The 16,981-nt window shown below is 35.3% G+C and overlaps 1 protein-coding gene across 1 annotated transcript; it reads left to right on the forward strand.

The window, feature by feature from the left end:
- Window positions 1-3,137: 3,137 nt before the first annotated feature.
- LOC139863149 (uncharacterized) lies at window positions 3,138-15,804 on the forward strand. The gene is made up of 3 exons (XM_071851798.1): window positions 3,138-3,585; window positions 12,944-13,423; window positions 14,475-15,804. Exons 1-2 carry the CDS (start codon window positions 3,138-3,140, stop codon window positions 13,417-13,419), a joined length of 924 nt encoding a protein of 307 aa, XP_071707899.1. The 3' UTR covers window positions 13,420-13,423; window positions 14,475-15,804.
- The last annotated feature ends 1,177 nt before the right edge of the window (window positions 15,805-16,981 follow it).

Consider the following 16,981-nt stretch of genomic DNA (forward strand, 5'->3'; position numbering starts at 1 on the left):
CACTAGAACATAGTTTAGTTAATTTTAAACTTGTTCGCAAACAAAAGTTAATTCTTCTAACTTGACTTTTAAAATCAACTAAACACATGTTCTATATCTATATGATATGATAACTTAATGATTTAAAACCGAAAAACACGAAAAACACCGTAAAACCGGATATACGCCGTCGTAGTAACACCGCGGGCTGTTTTGGGTTAGTTAATTAAAAACTATGATAAACTTTGATTTAAAAGTTGTTCTTCTGGGAAAATGATTTTCTTATGAACATGAAACTATATCCAAAAATCATGGTTAAACTCAAAGTGGAAGTATGTTTTAGAAAATGGTCATCTAGACGTCGTTCTTTCGACTGAAATGACTACCTTTACAAAAACGACTTGTAACTTATTTTTCTGACTATAAACCTATACTTTTTATGTTTAGATTCATAAAATAGAGTTCAATATGAAACCATAGCAATTTTATTCACTCAAATCGGATTTAAAACGAAGAAGTTATGGGTAAAACAAGATTGGATATTTTTTGATTGTTGTAGCTACGGGAAATATTGTAATAATTCTATATAAATCATATCCTAGCTAACTTATATTGTATTATACATGTATTCTAATGTAATCTTGGGATACCATAGACACGTATGCAAATGTTTTGACATATCATATCGACCCATGTATATATTTTATTTGGAACAACCATAGACACTCTATATGCAGTAATGTTGGAGTTACCTATACAGGGTTGAGGTTGATTCCAAAAATATATATACTTTGAGTTGTGATCTAGCCTGAGACATGTATACACTGGATCGTAGATTGATTCAAGATAATATATATATATATATATATATATATATATATATATATATATATATATATATATATATATATATATATATATATATATATATATATATATATATATATATATATATATATATATCGATTTATTTCTGTACATCTAATTGTGGACAACTAGTTGTAGATTACTAACGAGGACAGCTGACTTAATAAACTTAAAACATTAAAACGTATTAAAAATGGTGTAAATATATTTTGAACATACTTTGATATATATGTACATATTTGTTATAGGTTCGTGAATCGACCAGTGGCCAAGTCTTACTTCCCGACGAAGTAAAAATCTGTGAAAGTGAGTTATAGTCCCACTTTTAAAATCTAATATTTTGGGATGAGAATACATGCAGTTTTATAAATGTTTTACGAAATAGACACAAGTAATTGAAACTACATTATATGGGTGAATGATCAAAGCCGAATATGCCCCTTTTGCTTGGTAACCTAAGAATTAGTAAACCGATCTACTAATTGACGCGAATCCTAAAGATAGATCTATTGGGCCTAACGAACCACATCCAAAGTACCGGATGCTTTAGTACTTCGAATTCGTTTATATCATGTCCGAAGGATTTCCCGGAATGATAGGGGATATTCTTATATGCATCTTGTTAATGTCGGTTACCAGGTGTTCACCATATGAATGAATTTTATCTCTATGTATGGGATGTATATTGAAATATGAAATCTTGTGGTCTATTATTATGATTTGATAATATATAGGTTAAACCTATAACTCACCAACATTTTTGTTGACGTTTTAAGCATGTTTATTCTCAGGTGATTATTAAGAGCTTCCGCTGTTGCATACTAAAATAAGGACAAGATTTGGAGTCCATGCTTGTATGATATTATGTAAAAACTGCATTCAAGAAACTTATTTTTGATGTAATATATTCTTATTGTAAACCATTATGTAATGGTCGTGTGTAAACGGTATATTTTAGATTATCATTATTTGATAATCTACGTAATGCTTTTTAAACCTTTATCGATAAAATAAAGGTTATGGTTATTTTAAAAATGAATACAATCTTTGAAAAACGTCTCATATAGAGGTCAAAACCTCGCGACGAAATCAATTAATATGAAACGTTTATAATCAATATGAACGGGACATTTCATGCTCCGCATCGGATACCTAACCATCCCGTGAACCTTTATGCATTGGATTTGGTTCATACTAACCGTAACAGGAATATTGTTGATCGTGTTAACACCGTGAGCGATATTTCTAGGACATATTAGCACCCCGATGATCTTGAGAGAATGGAGGAAAGAGTCACGGGTATAAATACTTATACGTACGAGGCTGAAGCGAGGTTCGTGGAGATGGCGAGATTGATAGCAGCCTTAACTGCCAGGGTTGCTGCGTTAGAGGCAGAACGTAATAGGCCGAGGAATGATGGACCTGCCTTCCATACCCGACAGAAGAGGAAGTGAAGGGTCGTCGACCATGAGCTTCTTTTTCTTTTTCATCCGCCATACTTTCTTTATATAAGACTTACCGGGTGTTATAAACCGGGCTATTAGCACATTATGTTTATTGTTTGGTTTACTAATTTGGAATTTGGTTTATCACTCTTGGATTTTATTTATAGTAATGGTGGATTATGCTATTAGTAACTATTATCTTTTATTGCATGCGGTAATATTCTATATTTAGTAAATTTGTATGATCATAATACTTGTGTTATGTTATACTACTACTATTGCCATTAATGTTACTACTTAGTGTTACTATCACTACATAACACTAGTACCACTACTACTACCACTAGTGTCACTACTATCACTACTATCACTACTTACACTACTTCTCACTACTAGCGAATCTTTTCGTACTATTATTTACTAGTCTTCAACACTCGTTGCTAGTATATTTTTTTTAGTAACTCTATTTTTCATTGATCTTACCTCGATGTATCGTTTGTGTAGAAGGAGACCATGTTTACTATTGAAATGCTCGAGGCTCAACTGGAAGAACTCGTTAACCATCGTGTGACGGAAGCTCTTATAGCTGCAGGTTTTGATTGAACGATTGAGAAATACTGTCCCCGACGAGAGCGGATAAGGTGGGAAAATGAACTTCTGAACCTAAGGGTCATTGGAAACAACATTGCTAGTTACACTAACCGATTCCGGGAGCTATCGTTGCTTTGCCCACATTTGGTCTCATCAGTGGAAAGAGCAATCGAGAGGTACATGTCGGGATTACCAATGGAAGTGTTTGGTTTTGTCCTTTCCCATCAACCAAAGACAATACTCGGAGTCATTAACATGGCGATAAATAGAATGAAGCAAGTTAGCCGATCGGAAGGAAAAGAGATGCCTGTTACAGGAAATGAAGTTAATGGGAAAAGGAAACGATGTGAGAATTATGTTGGAAATCTCGCACAGAACCGAGGTGAGAAGCAAGAGATGCCCCGTAACTTCGAGAAAGGATCTTTATCCAACACGAATTACAAGGGAAAACTACCATTGTGTGGAAAATGTGGAAAGCACCACCATAGGGGATGCAAAATGCTGGTTTACACCAAGTGTCAAAAGAAGGGTCACCTGGCCCAAGATTGTAAGGTCAACACCAATAAGAATAGGTGTTTTATGTGTGGCGAAGCAGGCCATTACGCGAAGGACTGCCCGAGGAAGAAGAAAGATGGACCCACTCAGGGAACTGCAACCACCCATCACCCCAGTGGGACATGCAATGACCTTAACTCAGTTAAATGTACATTCTCACCCAACTATTTTAGTGTTTATGTTTTGTTTGATACTGGCGCCGATAGAAGTTTTATATCTAAGGATATTTGTCACAATGTTAAGAAACCTGTTTCTTCCTTAGATAACGTGTATTCCATAGAACTAGGGAATGGTAACTTGATGAGAGCTGATAAGATTTATCGTGATTGTACTTTGACGTTAGAAAGTAATCCCTTTAGCATTAATGTGATACCTATTAAACTGAGAAGTTTTGACCTTGTGGTTGGAATGGACTGGTTAGCTGATAACAAAGCCGAGGTGGTCTGTGACCTAAAGGCTATTCGTATTCCTATTGCTGACGGTGAACCTATGATGATTTATGGTGAAAAGAATGGCTCATAATTACATCTCATTAACTGCTTGAAAGTCCAGAAGTACGTGAGAAAAGGATGTATCGCGTTCTTGGCTCATGTAAGCCAAATTGTACCAGAAGAAAGGAGACCCGAAGATGTTACTATAGTTAAGGAATTTCTTGAAGTTTTTCCGGAGGAATTACCTGGTCTCCCACCGCATCGAGAAATTGAGTTTCAGATAGACTTAGTGCCAGGAGCGGCACCGGTGGCTCGCGCACCGTACAGACTTGCACCCCCAGAACTTCAAGAGTTGTTTAGTCAATTGCAAGAGTTGTTAGACAAGGGGTTTATTCGACCGAGTTCTTTGCCTTGGGGAGCTCCGGTCCTATTTGTTAAGAAGAAGGATGGGTCGATGAGATTGTGTATCGACTACAAAGAATCGAACAAGCTGACAATCAAGAATCGGTATCCGCTACCGAGGATTGATTACTTATTTGATCAGCTACAGGGATCCAGTTGTTATTCAAAGATTGATTTGAGATCCGGGTATCATCAATTGAGAGTCAAAGAAGCTGATGTCCTGAAGACAGCGTTTAGAACACGTTATGGGCATTATGAGTTTACAGTGATGTCGTTTGGTTTGACAAATGCACCAGCAGTGTTCATGGACCTCATGAACCGTGTGTGTAAGCCATACCTAGATAAATTCGTCATTGTGTTCATTGATGATATATTGGTGTACTCCAAGAACAGAGAAGAGCACGAGCAGCATCTACGTTCGATATTGACTATGCTTAGAGAAGAGCAGTTGTATGCAAAGTTCTCTAAGTGTGACTTTTGGTTACCAGAAGTATAATTTCTTGGCCATGTTGTAGGGGCCAATGGAATACAGGTCGATCCAGCAAAGATTGAGTCGGTTAAGAATTGAGAAACTCCAAATACGCCAACGCAGATTAGGCAATTTTTGGGTCTAGCTGGTTACTACCAGAGATTCATTGAAGGATTCTCTAAGATCGCCCGACCATTAACCGTGTTGACTCATAAGGGCAAGAAGTTTGAGTGATCAGAACCGCAAGAGACTACCTTTAAGTTGTTGAAAGAGAAGTTAACAACTGCACCAGTATTGTCTCTACCCGAGGGAAGTGAAGATTTTGTTGTTTATTGTGATACCTCACGTCAAGGAATGGGTTGCGTGCTTATGCAATGAAACAAAGTTATTGCTTAGGGATCGCGTCAGTTAAAGATACACGAGCAGAACTACACTACGCACGATCTTGAGTTAGGAGCTGTTGTCTTTGCACTTAAAATGTGGAGACACTACCTGTTTGGAACCAAGTTCACTATCTTCACTGACCATAAGAGTTTACAGCACATATTCGATCAGAAACAGCTTAACATGAGACAACGACGTTGGATGGAACTACTTAACGATTATAACTGCGAACTTCAATACCATCCGGGCAAGGCGAATGTTGTGGCAGATGCCTTAAGCAGAAAGGAGCAAGAGAAACCTCTTAGGGTTAAAGCGCTTAACATAGTTGTCCGTACTAATCTCACATCACAAATCCGTGAAGCACAACAAGAAGCCATGAAACAAGAGAATGTTGATGTTGAATTTCTGAAAGGGATGGATAAGAAGTTTGACATCAAGGAGGACGGAACACGGTACTTTGCTAACCGAATTTGGGTACCAAATTTCGGTAGATTGAGAGAACTAGTGTTGGAGGAAGCACACAAGTCAAGATACTCAATTCATCCGGGATCAGATAAAATGTACCAGGATTTGAAGGCATTTTATTGGTGGCCAAATTTGAAAGCTGACATTGCTACCTATGTCGAGAAGTGTTTGACTTGCGCTAAAGTCAAGTCTGAGCATCAGAAGCCATCATGATTATTAACTCAACCAGAGATTCCCCAGTGGAAGTGGGAAGGTATTTCCATGGACTTCATTACGAAACTGCCGAGAACGGCGGGAGGTCACGATACTATTTGGGTTATCGTAGATCGTCTCAATAGGTCCGCACACTTCTTACCGATAAGGGAAACTGATAAAATGGAGAAGTTGGCTCAGATCTACATTAAAGAAGTCGTCTCTAGGCATGGAGTGCCTATATCCATTATATGCGACCGCGACAGTAGATTTACTTCCAGGTTTTGGCAATCATTGCAGAAAGCAATGGGAACTCGTTTAGATATGAGTACAGCATATCACCCCCAGACGGATGGCCAGAGCGAACGAACTATTCAGACTTTTGAGGACATGCTGAGAGCGTGTGTCATTGATTTCGGAAACGGATGGGATAAGTATTTACCACTAGCTGAGTTCTCATACAATAACAGCTACCATGCGAGCATTAAAGCTGCACCATTCGAAGCGTTGTATGGAAGGAAGTGTAGGTCTCCCGTTTGTTGGAGCGAGTTGGGAGATAGTCAGTTGACAGGTCCTGAGATTATTTAGGAGACAACTGAGAAAGATCTACAGATTCATGAATGATTGAGAACGGCTCGAAGTCGTCAAAAGAGTTACGTCGATGTTAGGCGGAAGGACATAGAGTTCCAAATTGGTGACAAGGTTATGCTTAAGGTATCACCTTGGAAGGGTGTTGTACGATTTGGGAAACGAGGTAAACTGAGTCCTAGATATGTTGGACCGTTTGAGATAACTGAAAGAGTTGGACTAGTAGCTTACAGATTGGAACTGCCACAAGCACTCAGCGGTATTCATGATGTTTTCCATGTATCCAATCTAAAGAAGTGCCTAGCCGATGATAATTTGATTATTCCTTTAGAGGAACTACGTATCGACGACAAACTTCATTTCATTGAGGAACCTGTTGAAATCTTGGGCCGTGAGGTCAAACAGTTGAAGCAGAGCAGAATTCCTATCGTTAAGGTTCGGTGGAACGCGAGAAGAGGACCATAGTTCACGTGGGAGCGTGAAGACCAGATGAGGCTGAAATATCCGCAACTGTTTCCCGAGGAAACTACTTCAGCGGACGATCACTAAAATTTCGGGACAAAATTTTCAATAACAGGTGGGTAATGTAACAACCCTGATTTTTCCGTTACTTCTGTTAACCTTCCGTTAGTTTATTTAACGGTGATTATTTAACTTTTATGTGTTTACGTGTATTAAATGCGTACTTGATCTTCGGAGGGTTTCAATAATTAATATGGGTTGATATTAATTCAAATAAATATTTCGGATAATGAAATACGATAAAAATGATACGATTTTGATCATAGCTTTTTGAGCAACGAAACGCTCGGGTTTATTTTAATAATTAATTTTATTAATTATTAACTTTTAAAAATATTTAATTTATAGGGTTTTTAATAAATTAAACAATTGGTTGTGTTTAACGATCGGGTTAGCGTTTCGGGCCTTCGGTACGACTAAACGGCACTTAAAACGGACCACGATTACACGGGATTGCAAAACGAGAGCCCGGGAACCCCATGAGGGCCCCATTCGGCCGAACCCCCTCCCCTCCCCCTTATTTTGTTAATTTTTGGCTAATGGAGGGACTTAAGTGCAATTAGGGGTATTTAATCCATGTATAAATTAACTAGTACTTGTATTCTTTACCCTAAACCTAATTAGAAACAAAGAACGCAGCTTTTCCCTCCTCCCTCTCCTCCCATCGTCGACCATCACCATCACCACCATACCTTCATCTTTCAAAATTAACAAAAGTGTTATACACCAATCGCGTTCATCTCCTCGTTCTCTATCCATTGGTATAAACAATTTTGTGATCTAAGGTATATTTAGCTAAACCCTAACTCTTGAAATCTGATTTTCATGTGAGTTTCATAGTTATGTTGTCAATTGCTCAAGTCTATACGCGTACGTGTTAATTGTGATCGTTATTTTGATTGTTTGATGCGCTAGGGTTTAAAAACGAATTTGTATTTGCTTGATCAGAAAAATTAAGTTTTTCAAATTTTAATTATTATGTTATAATCAGATTCCTTGCGAAAAACTATTGAGTTTAGGCTTTGGATTCGCTTGATTTCGTTTCCGTATGATTAAGTTATGTCGATTTGAATTATCGTTGTGTTTTTGTTACTTGATCAGAAATCTGGTATTGATAGAAAACGAATTGGAATGTGAGAATTATACCACTGGAAAGAAAATTTAAAAACACTCAAGTTAGACTTGGATATCGTGTCGTTTGCTTATGTATAGCCCAAGATATGCTAGAATTAGTGTAAAAGTAGTTTTGTACATCACTTGCATGAAAATAACCTTGTATAAAAATGTGTTAAATTCTGTGATTAAAGCTTTGCATATTTGAAAATTAGATAAAAAGTACTTCATATTTCATGTGGATATCATAGGCTAATTGTATGTAGATCTTCGGATAATCGTGTGCGAATGTGACTAACTAAATGAGAATCGAATCTGTAAATTGAACACGGTTTTGTACTCTGTGGATTTGGTATATTGATTGAGCATGTACGCTTCTGAAAAATGAAACTTAACATGATATGTGACTTATTGTTAGTTTATGCCAATCTCTGAAAACTTATGCATTGGGCACAATAGATCCATACTTTATGTGAATTCTGATTTGAGTTGAAAACTGAATGTTCAACTTGCACGAATAAACTGTACCAATTGGCTAAACAAAAGTTGCTAGATTTTTGATATGTGTTACTTTGATTTGTCCTTGAACTATGGCCACTGGTCTTGTATCAATTGCATGTTCCTAACTCCGGTTATAGCCAAAATGAAATTAGTGCGTGGTCAGAAACTGACCTGGCAAACCCCAAATGTATACCTTCTGATTCCTGACTTTTAATTGTCGTATGAGTCCCTGGCCAAACTTTTTGGAATTGATTTTAAGTATATTTATGATCTGGAGTTTGTCATATTTACTTGAATTTTTTACTATGAGATAATGTGCTAAGTATGCTACGTGTTCATAAATTTTGTGCATGACGATAAACTGAAATTGTGAAAATGATCATTCATGACCTAAAACGTATTGTTTGACTTAGGTTTGACATGTTGACCAATATTTGACATGAACCTACTGATGTTGACTTTAGTTGACCACATTGACCAAGTTTGACTTTTGGTTTGACTTCGGTTGACTTTGTTTGACTTGTATGATATAGTTGACTTTTACTTTGAAACGCGTCGAGTCGAGCAATAAGACAACGCACACTATGAAACCACACTTATTTAAGATACATATATTGACCAACCTACATACGTATACTTAGGTTGCATTACTCGGCTATAAACCATACAAGTTAATTGTTCACTTTTCATTCCGAGCTTATTCAAAGGTGAGTCTACAGTCCCGCTTTTTTACATTTTTCAGGAATGAGAATACACGCTATTATATCTACATTTTTAAATACTTTTATGTTGACATGAGTACTACACATATGCATAATGAGTTTGTTCAAAAAGCCTCTAGCTTGAATACTTTTAATACCATCAGTGTAAGCACAATTTAGATGGACGAATCCGTTAGGTTGACAACCTCACCCGCTATAAAAACTGTGTTGCATTTACTTTGAACATTAAATACATTTGAACAAGTATATAACATTTTACGAGGTAAGTTCGGGTATAGTGGCTTCTATACTCGGGTCATTGCTAGTATTCAGGTGCTCGGTTTATGCAAACGATAGAATCTCGTGGTCAAGGAAATTAAACTATTTTTCTGATAACTGTTTTTCAGATACTGTTACATTACTTTAAACCTGTAGATTCACCAACATTATTTGTTGACCTGTTTTTGCGTGTTGTTATTCTCAGGTCCTTAAGAGGTATGCTTCCGCTGTGTTTGCTGCATGACTGGCCGTGGAGTCAGCATTTGATTTTAAAGAACATTATTACTTTCGCATTTAAAACTTTTATATTGTTTAAATACTGTTGGCTTGTGGTTACGATCACAACAGTGTTTCTATTTTGGGATTATTGACTTGTGTTTTTGAAAGTTAATTTTTGAATAAAATTAAATGCGATTGCTTTAAACGTCTTATATAGAAGGCGTAACTGTTAACTGTGAGACCGGAATTAACACGCCGTCAGATGGTAATTTGGCGGGGTGTTATATCGACCATGTCACACACATTTTTCAACCTTGCCTAAAAGATGTTAAGCAAAATAATGTACAAGTTTAAAGTACTTTACCGGAGTACTATTTCTCTAATTTTATTCCTTGTTAAATATGTTTGGTACACGAAGATCTTATAAGGAAAATGAGATAAGTAGATGTTATAGATTCACTATTTTTGAGCATCCGTAGTGAACCATATTTTACATTGTTGTACACTATCTCATCACTCGCGACAACATTCCCATTGACATCTTGGAGCAGCGACTTCTGCTTTGTTTGATTTTTTCTTTCTTTATATTATTGGCTAAAAACTATTTTGTGACACTTTTTAAATAACGCTTAAAAATGTGACATGTAAGTTGGAATTGTGAAAATATGAAGAAGAAAAAAAATAAGTGTCGGAAAATATGGTGTCAATATTTTTAAGAGGTATTAAGTTTTTGACACATTTAAGTGTAATTGGTTTTTCCTTTTTAACACTTTTAAGTGTTAGTTTTTTTTTTGACAGACATAAGTGTCAAAAACATTTTAAAGTATTCATATTCTAAAGTGCTAACTATAATGAAAGTGTCAAAAATGAAAATTTTGTTAGCTGTTTTAACTCTACAATACGATACTTCAGCATTTATACTTCTTCAACAATGAAGTTATCCTAAAACATAATCTGATAGTCAATCACCATTTCTTTCTGCATTAAGTTTTGAAAAGTTGCTACCTTTTTGTATAAAATGTTGTGACGTGAATCAAATTAAAAGTTATAAATGATGACACAAAAGTTCATAATATTAGCTAGTAAATATATTTCACAATGTCCCCATCGCCATTTGCTAACTTATGGAGGCCCCACTTTTCTATCTTAATAGCTACATCTTTTTTAAATGTTAATAGGAACTTAATAACTTACTAACACGTACGTAACTTAATTGTTGTAACTACAACAATCATTTTCCCAGACTAGAAACTAGTAATAGTTTTCATGGCGTTAATTTTTACGTTTTGTAGATAAAATTACTCTATATTTCTAAAATTGATTTTAAAATATACTCGTATATTTTTATAAGCTATATAGTTTACAAGATGACGAGGATGATGCATATATGATATATGCTGGGCAGTGACCACCAAATGGAATCGGTGTAAATGAAAAGGAATCGTGAAAGCTTTGGTAAAGCAGCATCCATCAGCATGAGTGGGCATCACAATTCACAACAACACAAAAGATGATACTGCAAAAGTAACCCATTATCCCCCTTTTTCACTTTTACTTCCATTTTTAAAAAAATTTAAATTAATTATAATACTTAATATATGCCCCGGCCCGACTCTCAAGATGAACCCGAAACTGTAAACACATTACGGAGTAACATTTACGGAGTATTATTTATCTATTTTTTTTTTTGTTGATAGAGGTGAGCATTTTCATTTTAAGATAGCATTGCATTTTGGGAAATAAATAGTTGAATATTGAATCAATTTGTTATCTGTGCTTCAATAAATTATTAAGTCTATTTTTATTAAAATTGTGTGTCACCGGGAAAAAAAGTCATGTTATTAATTTTAAATATACTAAAGTTAAATATACTAAAAGAGGTGGCAACTTTGATCGTTTAAACCAAAGTACCACTACCCAGCGACAATGGCTACAAAAAAATAATACCTCTCAAACTTATCCATCCTTAAAACAGGGACCTTAAACATAAAATTCCTATTTTAATTAAAATACTAAAACATATTCCACCTAAACTTTAAACCGGTGATATCTTTCAGCTTGCCACCCGTTAAAATTTTCCACTTTCACCTCGAAATAATTTTACGAACACAACGAAACTTATTGTACGCAAAACAGACACTTTTTAAAAAACGCTTAATATTTCGGGTTTTTTTCATACATAACACACTCGTACCAACACGTTTTTTATTCTGTAAATACATAACGCTATTAAATATGAGTATGCAACCCGAAAGGCCCCGTCACATCGCGCGTGCCGATTCTAACTAGTATTACCTAAAGCAATCCATGTTAACAAGTATATATTACAAGTTTTAAAATTTTTTTATTCTTTCTTTGATACAATGCTACTAACTTATTAGTCACATTGGTTTTTAATTTGTACTTGAAAGTTTAATAAGAAAAAGTTTTTACTTCTTCTAAGAAAGTGTCTTTAGGTCGTTAATAACTTGTTAGTCACACCTTAAGGTTTTTTTTTTTTTTTTTTTTTTTTTGTTTTTTTTTTTTTTTTTAATAACTATTGTACTTAAGTTGTACTGTATTGTTTAGGTCCTTAATGCTTGCTTGCTGGAAAAAGTCCCATCAATTAAATATGTTTTGGAAGTTGCGATGTGGTCCAGTGGTCGGGGTCTGCCTCCTTTAGGGGAGGTCAGGAGTTCGACTCCCGTTGGTTACATATTTAAAACACAATTTCATCTCTGCCATGAAGTATCCACCCATGGCACCTTTTCCGTATCGTTTGGGGGGTAAAGGGGAAAGAGGTTTTACTTGGCCGTGCCCTTGGATCGGTTTCAAGATTTCCTCCCGGGCATCGATGGGGGCGGGGTTATTATCGCTGATCGGCATAATCGAAACGGGAGATGATCGCAACGGGTGGTTTAGTCCCCTCGAGTGATCCTATTCGTTGTCAAAAAAAAAAAAAAATTAAATATGTTTTGGAAAAGTGAACAATGACATAATCGCTTAAGGTTCAGGCCTACCAACTAATGAAAAGGAACAATGTACATGCACTTCAAGTTTTTGCAACTAAAACCAACTTTCAAAAATCACGATCTTAATGGCCCAATATCTTCACCTTTTTCGGCCCATCTCATTTTATTTGAATATGTACGTTCTAAATGGCCCAAAATTTAAGCCCTGATCAGAGTTGAACATACTCCCCGTGTCTACAAACCACCCCCAATAAATCAAAATCCAAAAAACAAATATTTCACAACTTTCATAAAAAGAAGAAAAAAAAAATCACGAAAAAACGGGAAAAGAATCTAAACGACGATCAAGTTTCTTCAATGAAAGAAGCGTTCACGCTTTTCGACACCGACGGTGACGGTAAAATAGCGCCGTCGGAGCTCGGAATCCTGATGAGATCACTCGGTGGAAACCCTACACAAGCTCAATTAAAATCTATAATCGCTGAAGAGAAACTCAATTCACCGTTCGATTTTACTCGATTTATTGATTTGATGTCGAAACATCTGAAACCTGAGCCGTTCGATCGACAATTAAGAGATGCGTTTAAAGTGATTGATAAAGATGGAACTGGATACGTCGTCGTTGCGGATCTGAAACATATATTGACGAGTATTGGGGAAAAATTAGAACCGGGTGAGTTTGATGAGTGGATCCGAGAAGTTGATGTTGGATCCGATGGTAAAATTAAGTATGAAGACTTCATTGCTAGAATGGTTGCTAAATGATTTTGTAAGTTCTGTATTTGTGTAAACTTATTATTCTTTGCTTTGTTTAGGGAGTGTTTGGGTGGGGCTTATAATGTTAGTTTATTTGCTTAATGTAACATACTGCTAAGCTAGATATTTGGTGTTTGGATAACCTTAGTTGGTTTAGGTTAATTTGCCTACTTATTTGATTTCATAAGCCCACCCAAACACCCCTTTTAGAATTTAGATACCAGGTATTGAACATCAACAAAGAATGGATGTAGTATGAAGTATGAACTTGAGTTGAGTTGTATGAACTTTTAAGTGATGGTGCATTTACAGCATTTCATAGTATCTAAGTGTCAATATATCCTCACTTAGGCACTTAGTACACCAGATTAATTGTTGAAACTGTGCATATCTTGCTTTCAAATGATTTTTAGACTCCATAAAGCTAATAAACGTATCACTGCTGTGTAGGCCGCAAGGTGATTATTAGTTCTGAAGTAGTCTTAATTGTCAAGTTGGTGTTATATGGTCTTGAACTATTTAATCAGTACTGAATTCGTCCATTTTTTGTAATAATACACTGATATTCGAGGATGACTGTTAATGATAATGTTTGTTTAAGATTGGAGAATAGATTTTAATTATTTCTTTTTTAAAATATGCTGAAATGAAAAGGATTTTATGCATTTTTTTCCCGTTCCTTGTAGTCCTATCCAATATACTCAACAAAACACACCCTTATTGCAATTGTTGGTAATGTTATTATTATAAATTATAAATACTGGAGAGAGTTCTAAGTAGAAATTTAGGAAACAAATTTCATAAAAAATAATCATAAGTTGCTTATATTTTACCTGATGTTGATGTGGTGCAAAATGCATAACTATTCTGGAAGGAATGTTTATGTTGTTAGCCACGAGGTTCAGTAGTAGTAAGTTAGCACGATTTTGGGTAAAATCTACATAGTTGTTGAAAACCTTGAAATGCTTATTCCAGAATTTATGGTGGCTGCGTTGTTATCTCTGTTTTTTTTTCTTAGTCCAGTAACTAGGGTTTATTGACCATGATGGCAAATTCTTATGCAGGCTGTTTTCATCTGATTGGAGGTGGACTGATTACTTGACTTCCTCTCAGGTTTCTCTTATTAAGCAGCCCTTTTCATGTGGTAATGTTCTACCTTTTTTATTTGAGTATCATGTTTACTAGGTTTCAAAAACAGTTTGTACTTGATGGGTAACAAATCATGGAAGGGTTATTGCCGTATCTTGAATGTTTGTGAATAGACTAAGCAGAGTATCTTGTTATCTAAAACAATTGATCTCCCTCCGTTTGTTCATATTCTAAATGTAACACGAAGAGATTAGTGCCTTTGTTTCAAGGAAATCCAGGGGAATGTGATCAAAATTGAAACTTTAACTGAGTCATGAAAGGCTTATTGCCTCATCTTTAATGTTTGTGAATACCCTAATTGGATATCTTCATATGTAAAAATTGCACATATCAAGTCCCTCATGACGCGAATTGATTATCGCCTTTGATTTTGTTTAAAGAAAAGACTTTTTTGTGTCGTTGGTCCCTCCATTATACACCAAAAAGCTAACATCATCCCTCCGTTTTTTTTGGCTAACGACATCCTTCTATTATCCCATTTAAACATATTGAGTCCCTCCGTCAACTATCCTTTTAAATTGGACGTTAAGTGCCATCATTTGCGTTGCATGTAAGGGTAAATTCGTCCTTTTAGTCTTCTTTATCTGAATCTAAATTTGAAGCCTTCTCTTGCTCAATTTGTTCTTCCCCAAAATTGCAAACCCTAATTTTTAAGAAAATATTAGACATAAATCAACACAATTAACATCTGCAACCCCTATAAAATATTCTACTGAAATGCTCCTTGTCAACAAGATATATACGCGGTAGTCTGCATTTAGCTGCAATCTCTTGAGCTCGTAAATGGATATGAATACAAAAACTAAAAGAACCATTGATGTGATGATGATGATGAATTTGTTGTAGTTGATTTTACAGTCTTCATTAAAAACCCTAACATTCTGGTTCCACTAATACACCCCCGTATCTACTACTGTATAATTTCCTCTTTATTTTTAATCCATATACGGATACAGATACAGAGTATATTTTTATATGTAGTGAGTACTTGATTAGCACGAGGGAATATGGATAACAAGTGAGTTGTGTTGTGTTGATTTATGTTTAATATTTTTTTAAAAAAATTAGGGTTTTTAATTTTGGGGAAGAACAAGTTGAGCAAGAAGAAGGCTAAAAAGATGAATTTACCCTCACATGCAACACACATGATGACACTTAACGTCCAATTTAAATGGATGGTTGACGGAGGGACTCGCTATGTTTAAATGGGATAATGGAAGGATGCTGTTAGCAAAAAAAAAAAAAAAAAAAAACACGGAGGGATGTTGTTAATTTTTTTTATGTATAATGGAGGAACCAATGGCACAAAAAAGTCTCAAGAAAATCAAGGAAATAAGGTCAACTTTGAAATTTCAGTGAATATTATGCGCATGTTCTAACACATTGTCATGAATTTATATATTGTTATATGTGATTTTTCGTAGCCTAAGTTGTTTAAAAAAAGTTGCACTTAAGTGACGAAAGAGATCAGCGATATGCTTAAGTTGTGATCTATGGATTCTTTTCATATCAAACATGACTGGACTAAATCCGAAACTACAGGATTAAGAATTGTAGAGTATTGGAATCGACCGCTTAAAAGGGTTAGTTGTTATAGACCGCAAACCTCTTATTTTGAGTGGGGGTTTGTGGTTTGAAAAATATGAATATTGTTTGAAATTTTGAAGCATTGTTATTGAAAACATATTAAACCGTGTAACTTTTATTACTATTATTTTTTTTTCCCTCAACTTTCATGAACATTACTATTTGCCGGTGTTGGTCTGGAATGATCTTGGTTCCTACAGTCAAAATCGATTGTTGCACACTATAGTGCCACTATCTTGCAAGTGTGAATGAGATCAGCAAGTTCATTTGTGGCGTAAAAATATACTTGGCAATTAAGATACATACTCTCAAATTTGGGTCAATTGGGTCTTGTTAGAAATTAGGCCTAGTAATGTAAATCAAAACTTAAAAAAAGTCCAATGAGTTTCCTTCCGATCATTGGGTCCTATACAATATATAAAGAAACATGTCTAAGGCTATTTCTAACGCAGCGTTAGATGCTTTCATCAAATGACATAGAATCCTATTTGTCACCTCTTTGTCGCCCTAATGCGGCATCAAAATTTGATGCCCAATGGCGTCACTTAGAAAGTTGACGGAAAAAAGAGGGTGTCAAATTTTGGTCAGCCAATCAGATTTTGGTAAAATATATGAAAGCATTCATGGTTATATCATTTATTATGTATTTTAATATTTCTTATATATATATAATATGTAATAATAATTAAAATAATATAATAAATGTAAAAGTATATGACCTGTTTGGAACCATTTGACCCATCTGACATGTGATCCGTTTCGACCCGATACCCAAATTGACCCATTTGGGCTCATTTAAAATTTTTATCGGTTTGAACCATGATCCATTTCAACT

This window comes from Rutidosis leptorrhynchoides, chromosome 8 (assembly GCF_046630445.1).
Source record: "Rutidosis leptorrhynchoides isolate AG116_Rl617_1_P2 chromosome 8, CSIRO_AGI_Rlap_v1, whole genome shotgun sequence".
NCBI lineage: Eukaryota > Viridiplantae > Streptophyta > Magnoliopsida > Asterales > Asteraceae > Rutidosis > Rutidosis leptorrhynchoides.

What these genes read in the sequence shown, in the direction of transcription:
- LOC139863149 (XM_071851798.1), top strand. Translation starts at nt 3,138, where the DNA reads ATGGCGATAAATAGAATGAAGCAAGTTAGCCGATCGGAAGGAAAAGAG. An exon ending in TGACCTTAACTCAGTTAAAT is followed by an intron (nt 3,586 to 12,943) that starts GTACATTCTCAC and finishes TTCACAACTTTC; the next exon opens with ATAAAAAGAAGAAAAAAAAA.